This window comes from Enhydra lutris, unplaced genomic scaffold (genome assembly GCF_002288905.1).
Source record: "Enhydra lutris kenyoni isolate GAN:26980312 unplaced genomic scaffold, ASM228890v2 scaffoldscaffold46, whole genome shotgun sequence".
NCBI classification, from domain to species: domain Eukaryota; kingdom Metazoa; phylum Chordata; class Mammalia; order Carnivora; family Mustelidae; genus Enhydra; species Enhydra lutris.
Genome location: NW_019154130.1, coordinates 12,150,766 through 12,171,868, shown reverse-complemented (window position 1 = coordinate 12,171,868; position 21,103 = coordinate 12,150,766). Strand labels below are relative to the sequence as shown.

At 45.2% G+C, this 21,103-nt stretch overlaps 1 protein-coding gene across 2 annotated transcripts in view; it reads right to left on the bottom strand.

Annotated features, from left to right (window-relative positions):
- LOC111156448 (F-box and WD repeat domain containing 8) overlaps positions 1–21,103 on the bottom strand; it is a 123,045-nt gene that overhangs the window by 9,753 nt on the left and 92,189 nt on the right. For both annotated transcript variants that reach the window (XM_022517361.1, XM_022517362.1), the window contains exon 8: positions 8,935–9,062. In XM_022517361.1, the coding sequence (XP_022373069.1) occupies positions 8,935–9,062 (128 nt within the window). The remainder of the gene's footprint in view (positions 1–8,934; positions 9,063–21,103) is intronic.

Below are 21,103 nucleotides of genomic sequence, written 5' to 3'. Positions count from 1 at the left end.
AGATACCAGCATGGATGGCTCCAAACAAAATAAACAAATACACCGAAAGATATGGTGTTTGTGTATTTTACATCACTAAGGAAAACAAAACCGGGCCAAAAGAGACTTGAACTTCTACCCCAGGAAAAAAGGAAGAGCATTTATAGGAATCTCTTTAGAGAGGCATCACTCTGCTTTCTCGTCCACAGACAGAAATGGCACACCCCACGGTGTGCGAAGTTCGCACGGGCCATTCAAACCCACATCAAGAAACCGGTGTGAGCCTCTGACAGAGCGCCACCAACCTGAACCACCTCCCTTGGCCAAGTGTGCAACCTCAGCACTCCAATCTGAGACTCAGTGCTGGGAAACAGGTAGCACGACAAATGGGCACAAAATCCTGCCAAGACAACGGATTCCAGGGCCAGAAAGAAGCGAATGGTAGATATTGTGAATTCCTATCTAGCAAGTATTTCATCAACTTTGCCTGTTGAAGAGAAAAATAATTGGTCCGAGAGCTGTAATTGTATTATGTTTAATATTCATGGTTGGGTTTGGGGGCTGTTCCAACACTCCCTCTCTCCAGCCCCTCTCTAATGAAAATCACACCATAGGAGTCGGCGCTAGCCCGCCAATTAAAATAAAAGACACCAGAACCTTCCAAAGACTCCAGTAGAGGAGCATCCATCTGATGGGCAGGAAAACGTGATGGGACTGAGAGGGAGGCACGCTCTGGTTGGTCCTGTGCTAAGAGCTTTGAGTAACTTATTATTAACACTTGCAGATGGAGCAAACACAACATTTATGCCCCACTCACTCTCCCTCTGACAGCAGGCAGCAGCACACCCCAACTCCGTGCTTGTCGGGGCCAGAAGCGAGCTCGGATACTAACTGGGGGTCACCCACTCAGGGCTCGCCTCCCATTGGTTTGGATTAAATAGTCCCAAACGATAATAAGGCAAACTGTATTCGATGGCAAAGATAAAGCCTGTTCAGGCTCTGGCTCAGCAGTTTCATTTAGAAGGACCTGACCTAAAGCTGTATTTCTATCCAGAAAATAGAGGGAACAAGTAAGAAAACATTAACATGGAGGCTTCTTTTTTAAGAGACCAAATTAATCAAGGTTTTGGTTTTTTTTTTTTTTTTTTTTTTTCAAGAAATCAATACACGATTCTGTTTTGTCCTGCTGAACCTGGGCTATTAGAGAATCTTAAATATAACCTTATATGCCAAAATCAATAAGCTTTATCTCTGTAGCACTGACGGTGGCCTCTGGTAAGGATTCACTGTAAACAGCAACTAGAAGGACATAGTTTTTTAAGTAGAAGGACCCAGTTTAATTATCCAACTCCAGGCTCTGCTCCAAGCTCTCCATTTTAAAGCTGTATCTCAGGTTTGGAGTTCTCTCTATATTGCCCATAAGAGTAGGAGGGCCCTTGGACTGATCACTCGACCTTTCTGGCTGTTTCCTCAGTGGGGCCAGCAATGGATGGCCTTGAAGAGCGCTGTGAACATCTTGTGATCCCCAGCAGAAAAGCCCATGAAGCCATCTGTGGGCAATAATGGTGATGTATATCCCCCCTCCCCAGTAAGGCACAGGATCCCAAATTGGAAACATGGAAATACTTAGCTTACTTTAATATCCTTTTAGATTTTAAATTTTAATCAGATGACTATACCTAGAATAACAGCCCTATTTTACGGTTAATTGATTTTCAACAATGGTGCTGAACAGTTCAACAGGGCAAAGAATACTTTTCAACAGATAGTGCTAGACATCCACGCAAAAGAATGAGGTTGGGCTCCCATCTCACAACATACACAGAAATCAACTGTAACTGCACCGGGACCTCAGGGGAACAGCGAAAACTAGAAAAATCCTTGGAAGAAAACCTAAGAGTAAATCTTCGTGACCCTGGGCTAGGAATGGCCTCTTCAGTGTGATACCAGCAGCACTAGTGACAGAACAAAATGGATAAACTGAACTTCATTGAAATTTAAAACTTCTGGGCTTCAAAAGACACCACCAAGACAATGAAGGGACAAACCACCAACTGGGGGAAAGCACTTACAAATCCCATCTGAGAAAGGACTGGTATCTGGAATCTATTAAAGACTCTGACAACTCAATAAATAAAAAAGACAAGTAGCCCAGCGAAAAAAACAGGCCAAGGATCTGAACAGACACTTATTTGATGAGGCCAAAAAGCACATGAAAGGAAGTTCAACATCACATTAGCCACCAGGAGAATGAAAATCAAACCCAGGATGAGCTGCCACTTCACACCCATTACACTATAATCAGAGACAAGAGCGAGGATGGGGGAGGACGGGCGAGGACATGGAGAAATGAGAACCATCGCCCAGTACCGGTGGGAGAGTCACATGGCGCAGCCACTTTTGGAAAGAGTTCTAGAGTTCCTGAAAATGTTCAACATTGAGTTACCATGTAAGCCAACAATTCCACTCCTCGGTATATAGCCAAGAAAACGAAAAACCTATGTCTACACAGAAATTTGTACTTGAATGATACAGCAGTTTCACAATAGTCAGAAAGTGGAAACAACCCAAATGTTTATTAAGTGACGAGTGGATAGATGGGGTATATTCATACAAAGGCGTACTATTTGGCCACAGAAGGAATGAAGAAGTGATTCAGGCTGCAGCGCAGGTTCATCTTGGAAACATCGTGCAAGCGGAAGAAGCCAGTCACGAAGGGTCACATTTTATAGGATTCCATTTATATGAAACGTCCAAAACAGATTCAGAGACAGAAAATAGAAGAGTGGTTGCCTAGAGCTAGAGGAGCTGGAGGGAATTGGGGAGTGGCTGCTAGTGGGTACAGGTTTCTTTTGGGGTGATGGTGATGGCGGCATAACCTTGTGAACGTTATATAACTCAGCCTTGTGAATTGTGCAATTTTAAACCGGCAAATTGTAGGCATGTGAATTTATCTCAAAGAAAGGTGCTAAAAATTTAAAAACTCATCTTGAGATTCCAGGGCAAGAAAGGCAGTGAGCATTGTTGGTAGAGTGACTGTTGCCTTGGCAACCCACTCCCATCTTGACATAGGCCCTTACCACCAAGTCCTACTGAGATTCTCCCTGCAGAACAGTGACGAGCTGCTTTGTTGCAGGATGTTCCAGGATGAGATCCGCTGCGCCCCCCACCCCCCTTTCATGGTGGGGAATGAGCAGGTCACCGATGAGGAGACTGAGGACAGACAGGATGGAAAGGGGCCTCAGTTAACACAGCCCCTGACTGCCAACTATTCATTTACTTAAATCGTTGAGGAGAAAGTGGGAGTTCTGCTTCTGGCCAAGAGGAATGAAGCCTGTTACTGCCTGTCTCCTGCTGACCACAACCAAATCCTCTGGACAAAACACAAAGCTAACACCTGAGGACACTGGAGAGTCAACTCCGGATGGTGGGCTGTGGAGGAAGGGGCCACATGGGGAAAGGTTTCTCATTTTCTCCCTCTTTTCTCTCAGCCACGCCCCAAGTATGAGCTCCAAGAGTTGTGTGGTAGTGCAGGAGCTCGAGCTCCAAAGAAAGGCCACCTTTCTGAAGAACCGAGGCGAAGGGCCCTTGCAGTCCCAAGACTGTGTGTGTTGGGGAAGGGATGTCTTTGTGGGGATGTCCCCCCTCTTTGCTCTGTAGCCTTGTTATCACAGAGCTGGTAGTGAAGCAGGTAGGGAAGATCGAGAGAAACCCTTTCTTCTGGTCAGTTGCCCAAAGAGCCCCTGAACGCTGGAAAGTATAGGGATGAAGAGAGGAACACACAGACGGAGAGCCTGTTACTGTTTGTACAAGCCCCCACACAAATCTCTAGCTCCTCTCTGAGCTGTGCGGGACAGCTCCAATGCGGCACATAGCAACGGCTCCGAGATTTCATCTAAGATTTAAAACACTGGTGGGGCGCCTGGGTGGCTCAGTGGGTTAAAGCCTCTGCCTTTGGCTCAGGTCATGATCCCAGGGTCCTGGGATCGAGCCCCGCATCAGGCTCTCTGCTCAGTGGGGAGCCTGCTTCCCCCCCTTCCTCTGCCTGCTTGTGATCTCTGTCAAATAAATAAATAAAATCTTAAAAACAAAACAAAACAAAACACTGCCATCTCCAGAAGACCGGAATAGACAGTTTTTCTGAAGACAGAGATGGCCAACAGACACCTGAAAAGATGCTCAACACCACTTATCAGGGAAATGCAAATCAAAACCACAATGAGTTATAACCTCATGGGAGTCAGAACGGCTAGTATCTAAAGAAATAAGTGTTGGCGAGAATGTGGAGAAAAGGGGACCCTGTGCACTGTTAGTGGGGAAGGAAACTGGTGCAGCCACTGTGGAAACCAGTATGGGGGTTCCTCAAAAAATTAAAAAATTCCACCTCTGGGCATTTACCCAAAGAAAAGAAAAACACTAATTCGAAAAGATACATGCACTCCTGTGTTCACTGTGGCATTATTCATAAGAGTAAGATATGGAAGCAATTCAGGTGTCCATGGATGGATGGACGGATGAAGAAGATGCGGTATATATACACAACGGAATATTCTCAGCCATAAAAAGTGAAGTCTTTCCACTTACAACATGATGGACCTAGAAGGTATTATACTGAGAGAAATAAGTCAAAGAGAAAAAGACAAATACCATATGATTTCACAGATGTGGAATCTAAAAAACAAAATGAGAAAAAACAAAAAAACAGAAACGGACAGTAAATACGGAGAACCAACTGGTAGTTGCCAGAGGAAGTGGGTGGGATGGAAGGATGAGCAACACTGTAAAGGAGATTAAGAGAGTACAAAATTCCAGGTATAAAATAGTAAGTCGCAGAGATGAAAAGTACAGCCTAGAGAATACAGTCAAGACCGTACGGTAAGAGATGCTAACGACACTTGTCCTGGTGATAACGGACAGACAGCTGAAATCACTGGACCACTACGTTGTGTACCTGGACTAACAGAACACTGCATGTCAGCTATACTTTAGTTAACAAACAAAAAACCACATACAAAAAACCAATAGCATCTCAGACTGACCCCTGGGTAACATGTGTTACCAGAGAAGCAGAGAAGCATTAACAAAACCTTTGAAAATGGAGCTAACACTGGAGTTACCACCCACAGAAGACAGAACGTGCAGTCTGAACCTAACCAGGGTCACTGCCTATTTACAACAACAACAAAAATCCTTTTTTTTTTTTTTTTTTAAGAGTAGGCTCCACACCGCGTGGAGCCCAACATGGGGCTTGAACACACAACGCTGAGATCAAGAGTCAGACACTTAGCCAACTGAGCCACCCCCAAGTGCCCCCTAATACAAAAATCTTAACATTCTCCAGAGGATTACACAACAGGATCCAAAGTGGACGCAACATAACATTTCAAATGTCCAGGATACAATCCAAAAGTACTTGACATACATCCCCACCCCTGACACCACAGAAACAAAAAAATACCAAAAAATCCCCAGGAAAATGCGACCCACTCTTAAGGGAAAAAACAAATAACCCAGATTTGGGGAATCACCAATGACTTTAAGAGCAGCTATTGTAACTATATTCCAGAAGGTAAAGGTAAAATGGTAAGAAATAATGATGTTCTGAGCAGAGAAACAGACCTACATGCAAATTTTGAATCCAAAAAACCAGAAATTAAAAATTAGCACTGGGTAGGCTCAGGAGGACATGGATATGACAGAGGAAAGAGTCAGTGGACCTGAAATTAAATTGAAGAGTTATTATACAATCTGAAGGACAGGAAGTTTAGGGAAGAAAATGAACAGAGAGCATCAGTGGCCTGTGGGATAACATCAGAAGTCTGATATCACTGAGTCCCAAAAGGAGAGGAGAAAGGGATTAGTGCAGAAAAAAACACCCGAAGAAATAATGGCCACAAACTTCTCAAATTTGGTAGAAGACACAAATGTAGAGATTTCAATGCTCAGTGAACCCCAAACACAGGTTAAACTGAAACAACAACAAAGTGGCCTATTTCCTTCAGTCTCTCTCTTGGTGACCTACTGAGGCTTCTTGTAAATGTTATCATTCCTAAGCCATTAATTCATGTTGCGTTCATTGAGCCAATGCATCCTTTCATTTCATTGAAAACACCACTGATTATAAGAAGCACCGTTATTTCGTGTAGCATCTAAAAATGCTGCCAATTAATTTTAAGATTTCCTTATAAAGGACACATCCTGATTGCACAGCTGTGAAAATATAAAAAGGGCATCTTAGAATAAATACAGAACTTTGTGTTGAGCCCTGCCTGAGCGCTGGACACTGTGGTGAGGAGAACAGACACAAGCCCACTCCTGACGTTACTCCTCGCTCTTCTTGGTTTAGCAGGAAAGGACAAAATGTGTGTTCAGAAAAGTCAATAATCTATGATGTTAAAACTCCTGTGCAGAGCCACACTCCTCCCTCTCCCTGCTTTACAGCCCTTTTCTCCGAGTAAGAGAGAAGCACAATCCAACAATAACCATTTCTACCCCAATCATTCTCTTCATCTTTATCAGACTTTTTTTCTGGAAAGGTTGAGATGCTAGGTGAGCTGTTCTTTCCCTTTAAATTTTAGCCACTCCATCCCACCCCCGACAAAAATGTCTTAAAAAATTCTACCCATTGTTTGCTAATTTCCTTACATTCATGAAGATGACTTTTGTCTTAACCTGGGACAGTTTTATGTATCTTTAGAGTCCACTTCATTTTCAAATTATTGACAGAGTACTAAGCGCAGTAGAAATTAAGTTTAAATAAATATTTAAAAAGGAAGTTTCAGGTTTTTAAAATTGCAGCGGCCGTTAACTGACAACCAAGTATGTTGTTCTCTTCATAGTACTGGACCCCTTGCTCCCACTTTTGAGATGAAACCTAAGCTGTAAGAGCCTCTGTGTGCGTCTCTAACGAGATCCGACTCCTAGCTAGTAAGCCTTTGCTGAAAACACATGCATACCCCATTCCTGCTACTAGATTTGAAACTCTAGATTCCTTACTCTTTCCTTTTTCCAGATGTATAATTTTTTAGCCCCTGTGTTTCAAATTCATTTTGCTTATGCTACTATTCTGATTCATAAGGAACAACCTCTGTGACGGCAGGCCCCTGACATCGCAGCAGCGGCCCACCAGCTGGCACATCTAGCACTGCCCTGATGAAACGCCTTTCTGAACGCCCCCTTCTCAACTCCAAGCCACTAGTCTGCTCTTTACATCCAGAGAGACAGAGGATGAAAAAACCAAACCAAACCAAAAATCCACACCACAACACTGGTTTCCTAATGAAACAGACTTCACGTGGTCAAATCTACACTCGAACGTGACCAGAGAGCCGTTTTCCATAGGGCCTTTAGCTCCTCTTCTGGCAGCCCTGCTCCAGAGGACAAGGTCAGCTTTACAGAGTTTGCAGGTCTGCTAATGGACAGGATGCCGTTCGGCTGACAAAGGTTGGGACAGTCTGGCTTAAATGTCCCCGTCCAGCCAACTGGGCTAAGTAATGCAGGCAGTAGAGGCCTCTTCTCTGGAACACCACGGCGGCTTCCTGGGAGCCTAGCTATAGTCGAACACCTAAATGCTCATGCCGTAAGCAAACTCTGAGGGATGACCTACAATTCTAAACCCTTCCATGTGGATGCCCCCAAAAGCCCTCTGCATTCGCTGTCCTGGAAAGAGAGCAGTAGCAGCTCGATCCCTGGGGGAGATCCTATCAGATAAGCGTGGAGCCTTTGTGCGGCTCAGTCTGCAAAACACAACATAGAAGTAAACTGCAAACCGATTTCATTTGCTGTGCCACATGTGGGACCAACTTACCAAGCCTGGTTTGTTTTTTGCTTTTTAAGAGAAAAACTGGACATACAACGAGGAGTTCAATTCTTGAGCTCAGAAATTATCAGCCATTTTAGGAAGCCTTGAGAACCAATTTTCTTTCAACAGAGCGCACTCACATTATCTTCCTGCTCTAAAGGAAGGCGTAGCAGAGGGGTGAAGGTCAGGAGTTGAAAATATTATTTGACACAATAATTATTTTTGCAAGCTGCTGCACTGGCGCGGCAGAGGTCTGAGACTTGGCACACGGGAGTGCCCGCCTTGCGATCTGCTCCCCACACCGAGCAGCCCGCCACCTGCAGCCCGGGGCCGGGCCCAGGGGAGGGGGCGCCGGCAGACCCTGGCCTCCAGCCATACTACCTCTCTTCAGGGCACTGGATCAGACATGGCAGATAACCGGCCAAAAAAAAAAAAAGACAAGGAAAAGAAAAGACAAGGGAGAGAAGGGACGGGAGGGAAAAAGACCTAAAATTTGGACTCAGAGGGTCTTTTCAAATACTTTAATCCTTTCGTACTGGTGGTTCCTGGAGTGTCCGTTACTGGCACTGGACCCTGTAGCAGGAAAATCCGACTCCCCAAGCCAAAGCGTTAAAGAGAAGACTGCTAATCAGCTAAATAGAAACTGGAATCTGTTCCCATCAAGTCCCTTTTTTCCCCCCATCACCAGAGGGACACCATAGTGTTCTGAAATACACTCTTGACATCATTTGGCAGGCAACCCTATTCTGCTGAACATGATTCAGCCCTTAGGTTATTGTTTTTAATATTAGAAAGTGAGCTTTTAAATGCCAGACAAATTTTGCAGCAGGGGGACAAAAGATATTCCAAGTGGTCCCACTGGACCTTCTACCAACTGTGTCCACCAAATGGCTTAAAAGACCACCTTCCCATGGCGTTTCAGAAACGAGGCAGAGAGCTAGCTCTGTCCAACTATTACCTAATGCAAGACTTTGTTCTCCAAGTTCACGGAGATGGTATTTAAGGATCAGGCTGAACTGAGGCGGCAAGGCTGTGGGGTGAGAACTCAGCCGTGCAAGCAGCAGAGGAAATGAGCGAGCACGGCGGAGGCGAGGGGCAAAGACCCGGCAGAAAGCCACCGTGGCTGCAAAACATGGCTCTTCACTCACACCTACCTCCTGTCCATGTTGCCACTGACCATGAGGTTGGGAGGGCTGTCTCTGAGGTTGACGCAAGTGAAATCACCAAGAGCGTTGCCCAGCTTTGAGAGGCACCGTTCTGCTTCCAGGCTGTACACCAGGATCTGGGAAGGAAGGAAGATATGTGGGTGTGCGGCTGCTTACAGCAGGCCCCCATCCAACACTTCTTATCCCAGACCATCACCCAGCTCCCGTAACGGAGATGTTCTGCTGCATAATTTCCTGACCTTTTCCAGCACAGGGATATGGCTCTTAGAATGACAAAAGTAAATGCAAAAGAAAATAAAAGAACAGCCAAAGAATTCCTCAGGCCAAGGTACAAAAATCATAGGACACAAAGGAAAACGCCAAATGGGGACGTTAGGTATCCCAATTTCCTAACCCAGAAAGAGCAGCATGGAAACTAAGAGTCAGTGATGGCGTCAGATTGGGAAGCTGCCTTCTGATTTTCTGATGTCCACAGATGTGCCAGCCTGTGTTCTCTCATTTTTCCCTTCTCTGTATTGCTATCCCAGAAGGTGAAAGAAAGAATGGTACTATTTCCAGGAGGATGGATAGTTAATCACTACATGACAGATGATTTCTTTAGACTAAACTACAAACCAAAACACAAAGTCTTATTTCCAAATGTTAAAACAAGTTTCTTTTTTTTTTTTTTTAAAGATTTTATTTATTTGTCAGAGAGAGAGAGAGAGCGAGAGTGAGCACAGGCAGATAGAGTGGCAGGCAGAGGCAGAGGGAGAAGCAGGCTCCCTGCTGAGCAAGGAGCCCGATGTGGGACTCGATCCCAGGACTCTGGGATCATGACCTGAGCCGAAGGCAGCCGCTTAACCAACTGAGCCACCCAGGCGCCCCTAAAACAAGTTTCTTAAGTGAGGTATAACTGACATTCCCAAACATCTCTCTCTTCAGCCACTCTCCCCTTGCTAATTTTAGGAGGTTCTGTTCTATAAGGTGTGGAAGCAAATAAAGTATCCTTTATCTCTAGACTACGTATTCATTACGATCGAACAGTTCTGTGCTTTCTCTCCAGCAAAAAGAAAAAAAAAAAAGGGTGGTTCATGAGGAATCTTTTTAAAGATTATTTAAGTCTTTTACTAAAAAAAAAAAAAAATTCAATTAATTAACATTAAATGCCTGCTATGGGGGTGCATGGGTGGCTCAGTTGGTTGAGTGTCTGCCTTCAGCTCAGGTCATGATCTCAGGGTCCAGTGAGCAAGCCCAATATCAGGCCCTATGCTCAGCAGGGAGTCTGCTTCTCCCTCTCCCCTGCCTCTGTGATCACTCTCACTTCTCTCAAATAAATGAATAAAAATAACATAAAATAATAAAAATAACATAAAAAAATAACTAGATGCTTGCTATGGATTAGTCATTGTTGTAAATACTTAAGATACTGCCCATGTGTGCCCCCAAATTCACAGTTCAAAAGCCTCCTCATCCTCATTCTCTCTCTCTCTGACACACACACACATACACTTCTGGGCACGTATTCTATTCTGTTGATCATGCGGTTAAAATGACTGAACTCAAAACTATTAATGTTAATATTTTGTAGAGATTCTCCTCCTTTTGCACACACACGGAAATGACATGCTCTCTTTTTCTTCTCAACTTTACATTTATCAATTTATCAGGATATTCTTCTTTCAGTATTGAGAGGCTGATGATCTCGACCTTGAAAACCATGATCTCCTTATCAACACACATTTCTAACAAGTGAATCTTTGGAAATGCTTCACAGTTTAAACAAGATTATCACCTTAATTAATATTGCCAGCAGCTCCTGAAAGGAAGAGAGACTATTTCAAATTTGAAAATGCCTTCCTAATCTATTAAGACTATAGAGAACAAGCTAAATTTTGTTTTCATGCAGTGGAAAATAACTTTGAAAAAACTCCAAGAATTCTATACAGTTCTAGCAATTCTGAAAATAACTCAACAATTCTAAAATATAAAAAAAAAAGTTATTCTTCCAAGTAAGAACATAGAAATAATCAAATCTTCTATCTATAGCGAATAACCTAAAAGCTGCATAAAATCAGTTCTAGGAGGGAGAAAAAAATTAACAGCAACCTCATGGTCTCTCACATAGGCTAATTTTCCTTGTAAATAGAGCTCTTGGTAGAGTTCTTGGACTCAAAAATTTCTTTTTGTTTTCAACTTCCATAGTAGGAAGGTAGGCCTCTGATGTGCAAACGTCTTGGGTAATTGTAAGAATTAAAATCTGGTATTGAGTCCATCTTTACTTTTTCTCATTCCTTTTTGGCAAGTGGAGGGGTCCTCTCTAAGTGACACAGGGAAATCTGATCCCTCTCCAGAAAGACTGCAAATTCATCATAAAGGCATCAAAGTTCGTAGTCAAGAGTCAAGTATTTTCTGAAATGTTTAATAATTCAATGAATCAGAATATCCGAAGAGTACCTTTACCATTAGGGTTAGTTAAAGACCACAGAGATTAGAAAACACATTACCCATCTCCGAGGCGGTTCTTTCCATGTTAAAAGTCCCTTAACGACCTTTACCATTTCTCCCTCCCTCCCTCCCGCACTCTCTCTCTTTTAATAAGGTTGAGCAAATGGGACTTCATTTTATCTGATTGCCATAGACGAGTGAGATTAATTATTCATGCTCCCACTCCCCCTCTTGTTAAGACCATGCATTAGACTAATTTTTCTCTTTATTGCCCTAGTTGGGTGAGTCTCAACCCAGGGCCACTTGACTCCCTCTCAGAGGTATATGGATATGCTGGAAAGAAGGAAAATACTACCCAGAGCTAAAATCTCAGACAAAATTCTCTGCACTAATATGACCGCCAAATCAATAGATATTGCTGGGATTTTTCCTTTTAAGTACCAAATGTATGTTACAAAAGAGCCTACATAAGTGATTACAGAGCAAAGTTTTATTTTAAGTATGATCTCAAGTGACGAAATTAAGGCCGGCGCCTCTTCTGCACAGAGAACTACAGGAGATGCCTGTGCAGAGGACACCAGGAGGTGTGTCTTGCTCTCTGGCTTCCAGGTAGCTAGCTACTGAAAGGGCACCTGGTGGAAACAAGCATTGCTTAAAAAGAACTTCAGGGGGCACCTGGGTGGCTCAGTGGGTTAATCCTCTGCCTTCGGCTCAGGTCATGATCTCAGGGTCCTGGGATCGAGCCCCTGCATCGGGCTCTCTGCTCAGCAGGGAGCCTGCTTCCCCCCCCCTCTCTGCCCGCCTCTCTACCTACTTGTGATCTCTGTCTGTCAAGTAAATAAATAAAATCTTTAAAAATAAATAAATAAATAAAATAAAAAGAACTTCAGCAGAAAGTTCCTCCCCCACCCCCCGCCCCCAGAAACCTTAACGTATTTTCATAAATCCTAGTTTGAGGATCCAAACTTTCCATTTTGGCAGCTGTTCAGATTTCTTTGAAATCGTTTTCTTAAACAATCTATTTTTTTCTGATTTCAAGTGTAATATATATTGTAACACATTCTAACAGAATTACAAGAAGTTGAAAACCTTTTATAGATCCGGCTCAGAAATAACCACTTCAGCAGTTCGGTGTATAGGGTGCGGGACTTCCTTCTGACACAGGTCTGCCTTGTCTGTCTCTGTGTGTATATAAAACTGTTTTCCTTTGAATGGAATTATGTTGTTTTACAACTTGTTTCTCCTAAACAACGTGAGAGTCCTTTCCTCATGAGTCTCTATAGATAGACCTTGTTCTTCTTAATGGCTGCACAGAATTTCTCTACGGATATGTAATTTCATACTGATGGCTACTTGGGTTGTTTCTCTTTTTTAGACCAATAATGTACTTCGTTCAACAGTTAAGTCAACCTATATTTATTAATCATCTTTACAGTAGGTACTGGGATGGCCCAGGACGGCGGAGGACGTGCAGAAGCCTCAGCCTGCTGCCGGCTGTAAAGGTTGATCCTTCCACCAGACACTGTGCGGCCCCCAGCCGTCCCGCTCCCCCCTACCTGGGACTTGCCTCTCTGAGGAAACCCACCTCACAGCCAGGTCCTTGCATCTGGTGGTGTGACTTGTGTTGGCAAGGGGAGGGGGCAGGGTACAATCAGGAAGGAGGTGGCAGCCCCAGGGCCAATTCTCAGGGGTGCCTGGTGCAGGTGGGCCCTGTACTTTCCAGGAGTAACCTGGAATATTTGGTGTGCCCAGGACTGGCTATCCAACCAAAGCTTGAAGGAAAGAGCTGAGAAATGGCTACTGTCCCTGTAGTGGGATAAGGTCCTTCACTCACCCAGTGGGATCTAAGTGTCACTGCAAATGTTTCCTAAATCTGGGACTCCTGGTACCTTCATAATGAAACAGGAGCCAGCCGCACACAGAAATCACTACAAAGAGATTATAGGGCCTCGCAGTCCCAGACTTTTGGTCATGCACTGCTGGAAGAAGAAAGGAACTCCATTTCCGTTTTGATTTTAAACTTACCCAAATAGTAAGTCCTCCTCATAGTCCTCAATCTGCCGAAGGCATGACACCAAGCACCTGACCAATTGGCTTGCCTCCTCAGGGTCCAGCACTGCCTTTCCAAAGGAGTGAGGAGAGGTCAGAAGGCTTCTTTACAAGATGGTGGCATTTAAAAAAGCACAGTGGGGGACACCTGGGTGGTTAAGCTGGTTAAGCATCTGCCTTTGGCTCAGGTCATGATCCTGGGGTCCTGGGATTGAGTCCTGCATTGGGCTCCTTGCTCAACCAGGAGCCTGCTTCTCCCTCTGCCAGCCACTCCCTCTGCTTGTGCTCTGACAAATAAATAAAATCTTAAAAATACGGGGCACCTGGGTGGCTCAGTGGATTAAGCCTCTGCCTTTGGCTCAGGTCATGATGTCATGGGATCAAGCCCTGCATCGGGCTTTCTGCTCAGCAGGGAGCCTGCTCCCCCCACCCCCCACCACCTGCCTCTCTGCCTACTTGTGATCTCTGTCAAATAAATAAATAAAATCTTTTTTTAAAATCTTAAAAATAAATTTAAAAAATAAAATTTAAAAATAAAAAAGCATAAAGATCACTTGTCTGCTGCCGTCTTAAAAAATGGGAAGTGACAAAGAGAGCTAAAGGTTGGGAGATGATGGGCTGAGGGTCAAAGATAAAAGGCACGGTGTGGGTGAGGATATCTGAAATCCCTGGAGATGACAAAATCTACCTACTTTCTTTCTTGATTCCCTAAGAAGCCACCCCCATCACTGCCACACATACTTTGCTCTTCTAAGGGGGATAGCCTTGGTAAGAAGCCAAATTCTAGAGAGTAAAGCAAATAATCCTCATGTTCTCTCCAATTCCATCCCAATTATGCTTATTTTGTGCTCTCTCTGTGCCCTTGGCAGAATTCAATTTGACAAGTTCCGCTCTTGTCAGTACTGAATGTATTTACTGTCTACACACTTCACCTGCTGTTCCCAAGATGCCATCTTGAACTGTGTCTCAGCTTCTTTTCCCCAGACCTGTGTTCTCAAACACTGGGCTCTGGGCAGGCCACCTGAGGCTCTGTTACCAAGCACCATGCCACACGCTGTAAAACACTGCTCAGACTTAGGCTCAAAGTTCCTTGGGGGCAGAAATCCTATTGTTCATTCCTGCGGCACTGATCAAGGACCGAGTGTGTGCTTGGAGATGAACTGATTGGTACATGGTATCCAGCAAACCCAGAGCCCACCATAGTTCGGTTCATAATAAATACCCAGAGATGCTTTGTTTTGCTTGACACATTCTTCCCCCATTTCTGGATGCCTAATTTTACTACTGGCCTATATGCAAAGAATCACTTCATCCTACTCAAAGTAGGAGGTTCCATAGATCTCTCTCCAGAAAATCCAGATTCTAGAACACCCTGACTGTATCCAGGCTAAGGTTTTACCCTGACAACACAGCAGACTAGAATATGTAGAAAACCCTCCAGTTTACAAACACTGAAAATGCTGGATAAGTTTCAGTCTATTAAATATTCTTCAGACATTCTGTTTAACTCCTAAAAAATCCAAGAAATTCTGAGGAGCCAAAAATGGAGAGGGCGCTAAAACCAGAAAAGGAAGCGGCACTCATGTCAGGGGCTGCTCTGACGACATCTGCCAGCACCAGGAGCCCAGAACTGGAGCAAGAAGAAGCAAAGTTTCCAGCCAGCACTAAACAGAACACCAGAACTGAGATGTCTGCCTCTAACTGGGGCCGTTGTATGGATAGGTCCACTCAGTAAAAAGCAAACTAGGGAAAAAGTCAATCCACTGGCAAAGACAGCCTACCTGGAAACCTGCCTCAGGGTCAGCTCAGGATGGAAAATGTGGGCTCTGCGTCTGCCCTCACACAGGTTCAGACTTTGAATTTATGCTACCTGCAAGGCCCCAAATCCCTATGCCTACTACTTAAAGTACTTTCAGGTCAGTAACAGGTCTCCTGGTACCTGGCAGAGTCTTCTCAGGAGGATGACCCTCTCAACCTAGGCCCCTTAGGGAACCTACAAATCAAGATCAGCCAAATACGAGCTCATAATTTAAAAAAAATCCCAAATAAACAAATCATAAATGAGAGGTAGAAAACAAAGAGAATAATTAGACTTCCAAGGATATCAGATATTTATTAGATAAAACAAAAAATGTATGCTGAAAATGTCTATAGAAATAAAAGTGGGTGATGGGCTAAAACAGCAAAGCAGCCTTGGGAGAAACAAAAAAAATAGAATTTCTAGAAATTAAAAAGGCAGTTGATGAGCTAAAGAACTAATCAGCATCTAAGAGACTTCTGTGAACCAAAGACAGATCTGAAGACATCATCAGAAGGTAACACTGAGTGGCAGGGATGGACAGTGTGACTAGCACAGAAGACAACAAGCGAGTCCAATACACATGCCCCCTGAGTTCCAGACAGGAAGAGGGAGACGAAAATTCTGACGATAGCTCAGAACATTCTAAACTGGAAGGGAAGAAGCACAAGAAATCCCAAGCAGGAAAAATAAAAGTACATGCACACCTACAGACATAAGAGAGAAACCAGAGAAAAGTAAGGAAAAAGTCTTCAAAGCAGACAAAAGCAGAGGCCATTAGACTGACAGTCAAGTGCTCAGTGGCCCCAAAGTAATCAAAACCAATAATTTCTTCAAAGGTCTGAGAGAAAAGACCTGCCAGCCTACCATTAGAAAGGATCAGCAAAACCACCTTCGACTGAGGTGAAATCGAGAGGTTTGGGGGATAAAAGCACAGAGAACACCTGTGCCTAAAAGACCCTCGCTAAAGGAACTTCTAAAGATTATACTTTTGGAAGATGGGCAATCATTCCAGGAAAAAGGCCTGAGATGCTAGAAGGAACAGTAAGCCAAGATTCAGGTAAATGTGCTAAAAGTATGCAAATACTGACTATCTACAACAACAACGCCCATCTGGGGTTACAGAAGTAGAACAGACTGTGTCCAGTCCTTCTTCCAAACAGACAAGTGCTACGGATCAGGGCAATGCACCGCAGCCACAAAGATGCCAGACACCCAGGGGACCCTCCAGTGCAACGGTCTGCAGTGGACAGATAGTTCCCATGGTTGGCACAAAGGAGGGACTCAACATGTATTTGATGAAAGAATGAGTAAGTGCTACACGTCTCTGCCTGTTTCTATCAATCACAGGCCCACGGCCCACAGACCTACGGGAGAGATCTGCTCCACGCATACAAATGAACAAATTAAGTCCGTTTGCTTTTGCACTCATGGCAACATATTTAGCGGTTTCAGAAGTGGGAGGTACAGTTGCATTCAGTACAGATCCTGAAGTGCAAGACCAGTAATGCCCATTTAAAAAAAAAAAAATCGCAAAATAAAAAGACTTCTCAGCCTTTGGGGTAAGTCTACTCATGACCCAAATGACCCAAGCTGCTCTTCTGACCCAACATCAATATGACCCGCAATAACGTGGTAAACAATTTCGCTGCACACATGCAGGGGCTGCATATTCATGTTCGCACACCGAGCTCAGTGAACAGCCTCTATAAATTCACAGATGAGCTAAGATTTAAAAAAACGATGAGAAAGACAGACAATTGGGGAGGGAGGGGGGGCCTGGTGAGAAAAGAGTAAATCATACACAAAACAGCCAATAAAAAAATAAAAAAGCAGTTAATATACATGAATAATGGATGTCTGATTTAAAAGCAGTTTACTCCGATATGATGTAATTTTTGACAATCAGCCAGAGAGACTATTTTGTAAGCCCTTGCCAGAGAGAAGTCAGAGCGGGAGGCTTGGTAACACGGTGTAGCTCTGAACATGTGCACAGTGACTCTCATCGCCATCCCAAAGGTGACTTTCTGTTGGCAAACAGAAACTTGCCTCCCAGGTGCACTTAGCAGCAGCAACCGGCAAGATGCGAGGCTTGAAGAACGACCCCGGCGCGAGCGCGGATCCCTGAAGTGCAGCGCCCCCTCCGCAGTCTCCAAGATGCGCTGCTGGCACAGGCCACACTCAAACGCAGCACAAAGGGAGCAGCAGCCTGGGCTGCTTTCATGTTTAAGTTTTAATTGGAGTGACAAGCCCACAAGGCCAAGATATTTCAGGGACGGGACAGTGTTGCCGAGTGTCGCCAGGCGCTGGGCCGGCAAGGCCCGCGTGCGCTCCCCACCACCGCGTGCCAATGCACCTGCACCCCCCGCCGTTCCAGGACTGGACTCTGCCCGCGAAGGCGCTGCCAATCACCACGGCCTGTGCCAAACGCGGGGGCTTTGTGGTGTGGGCAGATGTCTACAAAGGACCAGAGCGAGGCCAAACCAACACCTATTGTGACCTAAACCTGAAAGGAACCCAGAGAGCAGGAGTACGCTCGGGTGAAAATGCAGGCAGATGTAATCCAAATCTCTCTCCCGCTCTCTCAACCCTGCGTCCGTAGATGCTGGAGATGATAAAGCAGGCGGTCTGCTTGTGCAGGGGACCGCACAGGGCTCTCTGCTTTGCTGCAGAGGGCTCTCTCTAGACACTCTCTGTCCTAGTGCTAGAATAAGGAACAGAGACGCGACCGCAAAGAACTGGTGAAGGGGTGCCTAAAACCGACCGGAAGTGCTCCTCGCCACGCGTTCAGCCCAGCGAAGAGATCATACTTGTGCAAACGTGCCACCAAAAGCTGAAAATCCTCCCGTCCTCCTGTTAGGCGCCCAGCTCGCCTCATGGTAACAAAGAGCACAGCCGGTTTCAAAGCGCTTCACAAACAGCAACCACAGGTAACTGCTCCCAACCCGCGAGAAAGTTATTCCGTCCGCCGCTTGCATACATGGAGGCAATGGAGGCCGCAGACTATGGGACGGCGTCTGTAAGCCTACACACTTAACATCGGACTGGACTATGCAGGCGGTCACACCGGCCGGGCTCTCGGTGCCCATCTGACTGCACTGGTGACTTGGAGTGTGGCCCTGGGCTGGACTGGACAAAGGCTTAGAAGAAGGCAGACAGGCAGAGCGCGGCTAAAATCAGACCCTGGACACACAGGACAGCTGACGGGGGGGAGGGGGTGAGCAAATGCGCTGAACAGTCAGGGCCTTTGGTGTCGGGCGAACAGTCCACGCTACCGCTGTGGTTCACAACTGTACCCACACACACACACACGAGCTCAGAAGTGCTTTGCACATAAAGAATACATAAATAGTAGCTGTTAATAGTAATCCCAATATTCCTTCACATAAATCCTTTCAGAATATTCTATGGGATTCTCACAACCACCAAGTGGAAGACAAATACTACTGCCTACATTTCATGCACAAAGAAGTGGAGGCCCAGCAACTTGCCCCAATTACACAGGTGACAAAAGTGGCCAAGGACACAGGTGGCAAAGCCCAGCCAGTCCCATCCCTACGTCAGTGTCTGCCACCATATCACAATGCCTTTCTGGTTTCCAAGAAAAATGGTTCTTAATAATGGGTAATGTTTATAGTGTCCTCTTAGGTGCAAAAGACTACCACAATGCCGTCTCTCACCTGCTCCCCACAATCCCATACAATGGGGGTCACAGGATTTTACCCGTTGTACACATGAGGAAATGGACATGTGGAGAGGTAGAAGCACTTACAGTGATGAGGTTGTAGCACTGGGATTCAAACCTGGGTGCTGAGCCTCCACACCCATGCTCGTTCTTGAAACCTCTACCCCATGGTGTGCAGAGTGTGGCCCCAGGACGAGGAGCATTACAGCACCTGTCAGACATGCAGATTCTTAGGCCCACCCCAAACCTCGACTCAGAACCCTTGGAGCTAGGGTCCAGAGTTCCACATATTTCCATGCTGCCTGGCATTTGAGAACCCCCCCACTATACCAATACTGCCTCCCAAGCCAAGAATGAGTCTCCACCATGACAGAAGTATTACTCAGCTGTAAATGCTCACTTCCTGCCTCCCAGTTAATGCTAACCTAGTTAAGAAGAGTGCTGGGCAGTAACAGTACCAAAAGGTGAGATTTAGACCACGTACCACACAAGTCTGTGAAGAAGGGTATTTATTCACGGAGAGCCAGCGAGCCAGTAAGGCTCCTTCTGGTAAGTGGGACTCTGGACAGACCTTTCCTGAAAGGACACGGAGAGACAGGAGGGAAAGAGGGAATGCTTCCGTTAGTAACAGACATGTCCTGTTGTGGACAGAGTCGGCCTGGCTGGAGCAAGGGACTCATTCTGGAGGTGTGGGATGAGAGCAAGAACTTGACTCCTACAGGTCTTGAGGGCCAGGCTGAAGGCCAGCACACCAGGGCCTCACCCACCGTCCTCAGCACGGAGCCACTGCTCTGGTAGAGCCTGACAGGACCATGAGGAGGTATGCTGACAGGTGGTATAAGAGCACAGAGGTGGGGAAAGAGCAGGGACCAGTAAGGGAGGGGGGACTGAGAGCAATTATTTTCATGTCATTTTTGTGAACATGAGACAAGAGTTCACACTCCAAGGAAACACTGCAGGGCAATGTGGCCACCCAGGGGAGTAGATGGGGCCTGAACCCAGAGGTCCTAACCTAGAAAGATCCAAAGGATCTGGGTACTAAATTTGGCTGAGGTCCAGGTCCCACCAGAGCTGCCTTCTGCGTGCCCCACAGTTCAGTCCATTCCTTGCCTCCTCTTTTTGTTTATTTTTGTTTTTGTTTGAAACAAACTGTTACCATCTTACAATCCTGTAGGTTGGAAACCTACTGTGGGTCTCATTGGCTAACACCTAGTTCCCTGGTCAAGACTAGGGAAGAATCCGTTTCCTTGCCTTTTCCAGCTTCTAGAAGCTGCCCATATTTCCTGGCTCTTAGAACCTTTCTTCCATGTCCAAGCCGTCAACAGAGGGTAGGACCTTCTCACAGGGCATCACATCCTCTACCACCTCCCTCTTCTACTTTTAAGGATGCTTACAATTAGACAGGGCTCACCCAGATAATCCAGGACAATCTTCCTATTTTAAGGTCAGGGGACTGGCAACCTTACTTCCTTCTATAACCTTCATTCCCCTTTGCCATGTAACCTAACCTATTCACAGGTTCTAGCAACTGTGGACATTTGGTGAGGGACACTCTGTTGGATTCTTGGCCTCACTGTGACACACGATAAACCTCATTACTCAGCTTAAATTCCTTAATTTGGAATATGATCCCTCAAACTTGGACTGAGCTGGAGTTTTCCTTTACCCTGCAAATTAGTAACACAGAGAGAGAATGCTTAAAAGAGTAACTTTGCGTCCATTAGGACTCATCTGCAACTCAATAATTTATAATTATTAACCCACTCTAACGTGATGCCTCATTGAAAACTGGAGTGCTGAGTAAATGAATAAGTCATATTTCATCTATGTACTGAATAAAAAGCAAAGTTCTCTAACTTGTAATATTTTGTTAGTCTAAGCTATGTGTATTTGAGAACAATAAAATGTCTTAAATATCCTGAAATAATTCTCACACAGGTCGTTTTCTGGGTGCCTTCTTTCTCCTGCTCTCCGCCAAACTACCCATGGGTTTCAACGGTCTGGACATCTACATACCAGAGCATGCAGCCGACTCTACAGTGTTACTGTTTTTAGTTCTAAAGCAAAGACAAATATTTCCCATAGCCCCTCCTGGCGCCCCTTGATCTTCATCAACTGAAAAACAAGCTGATTTTTAACCCTAACAAAACCTAGTTGCTGCTTGGGCCATACTGACTCCAAGACTCATCTGTCACGAA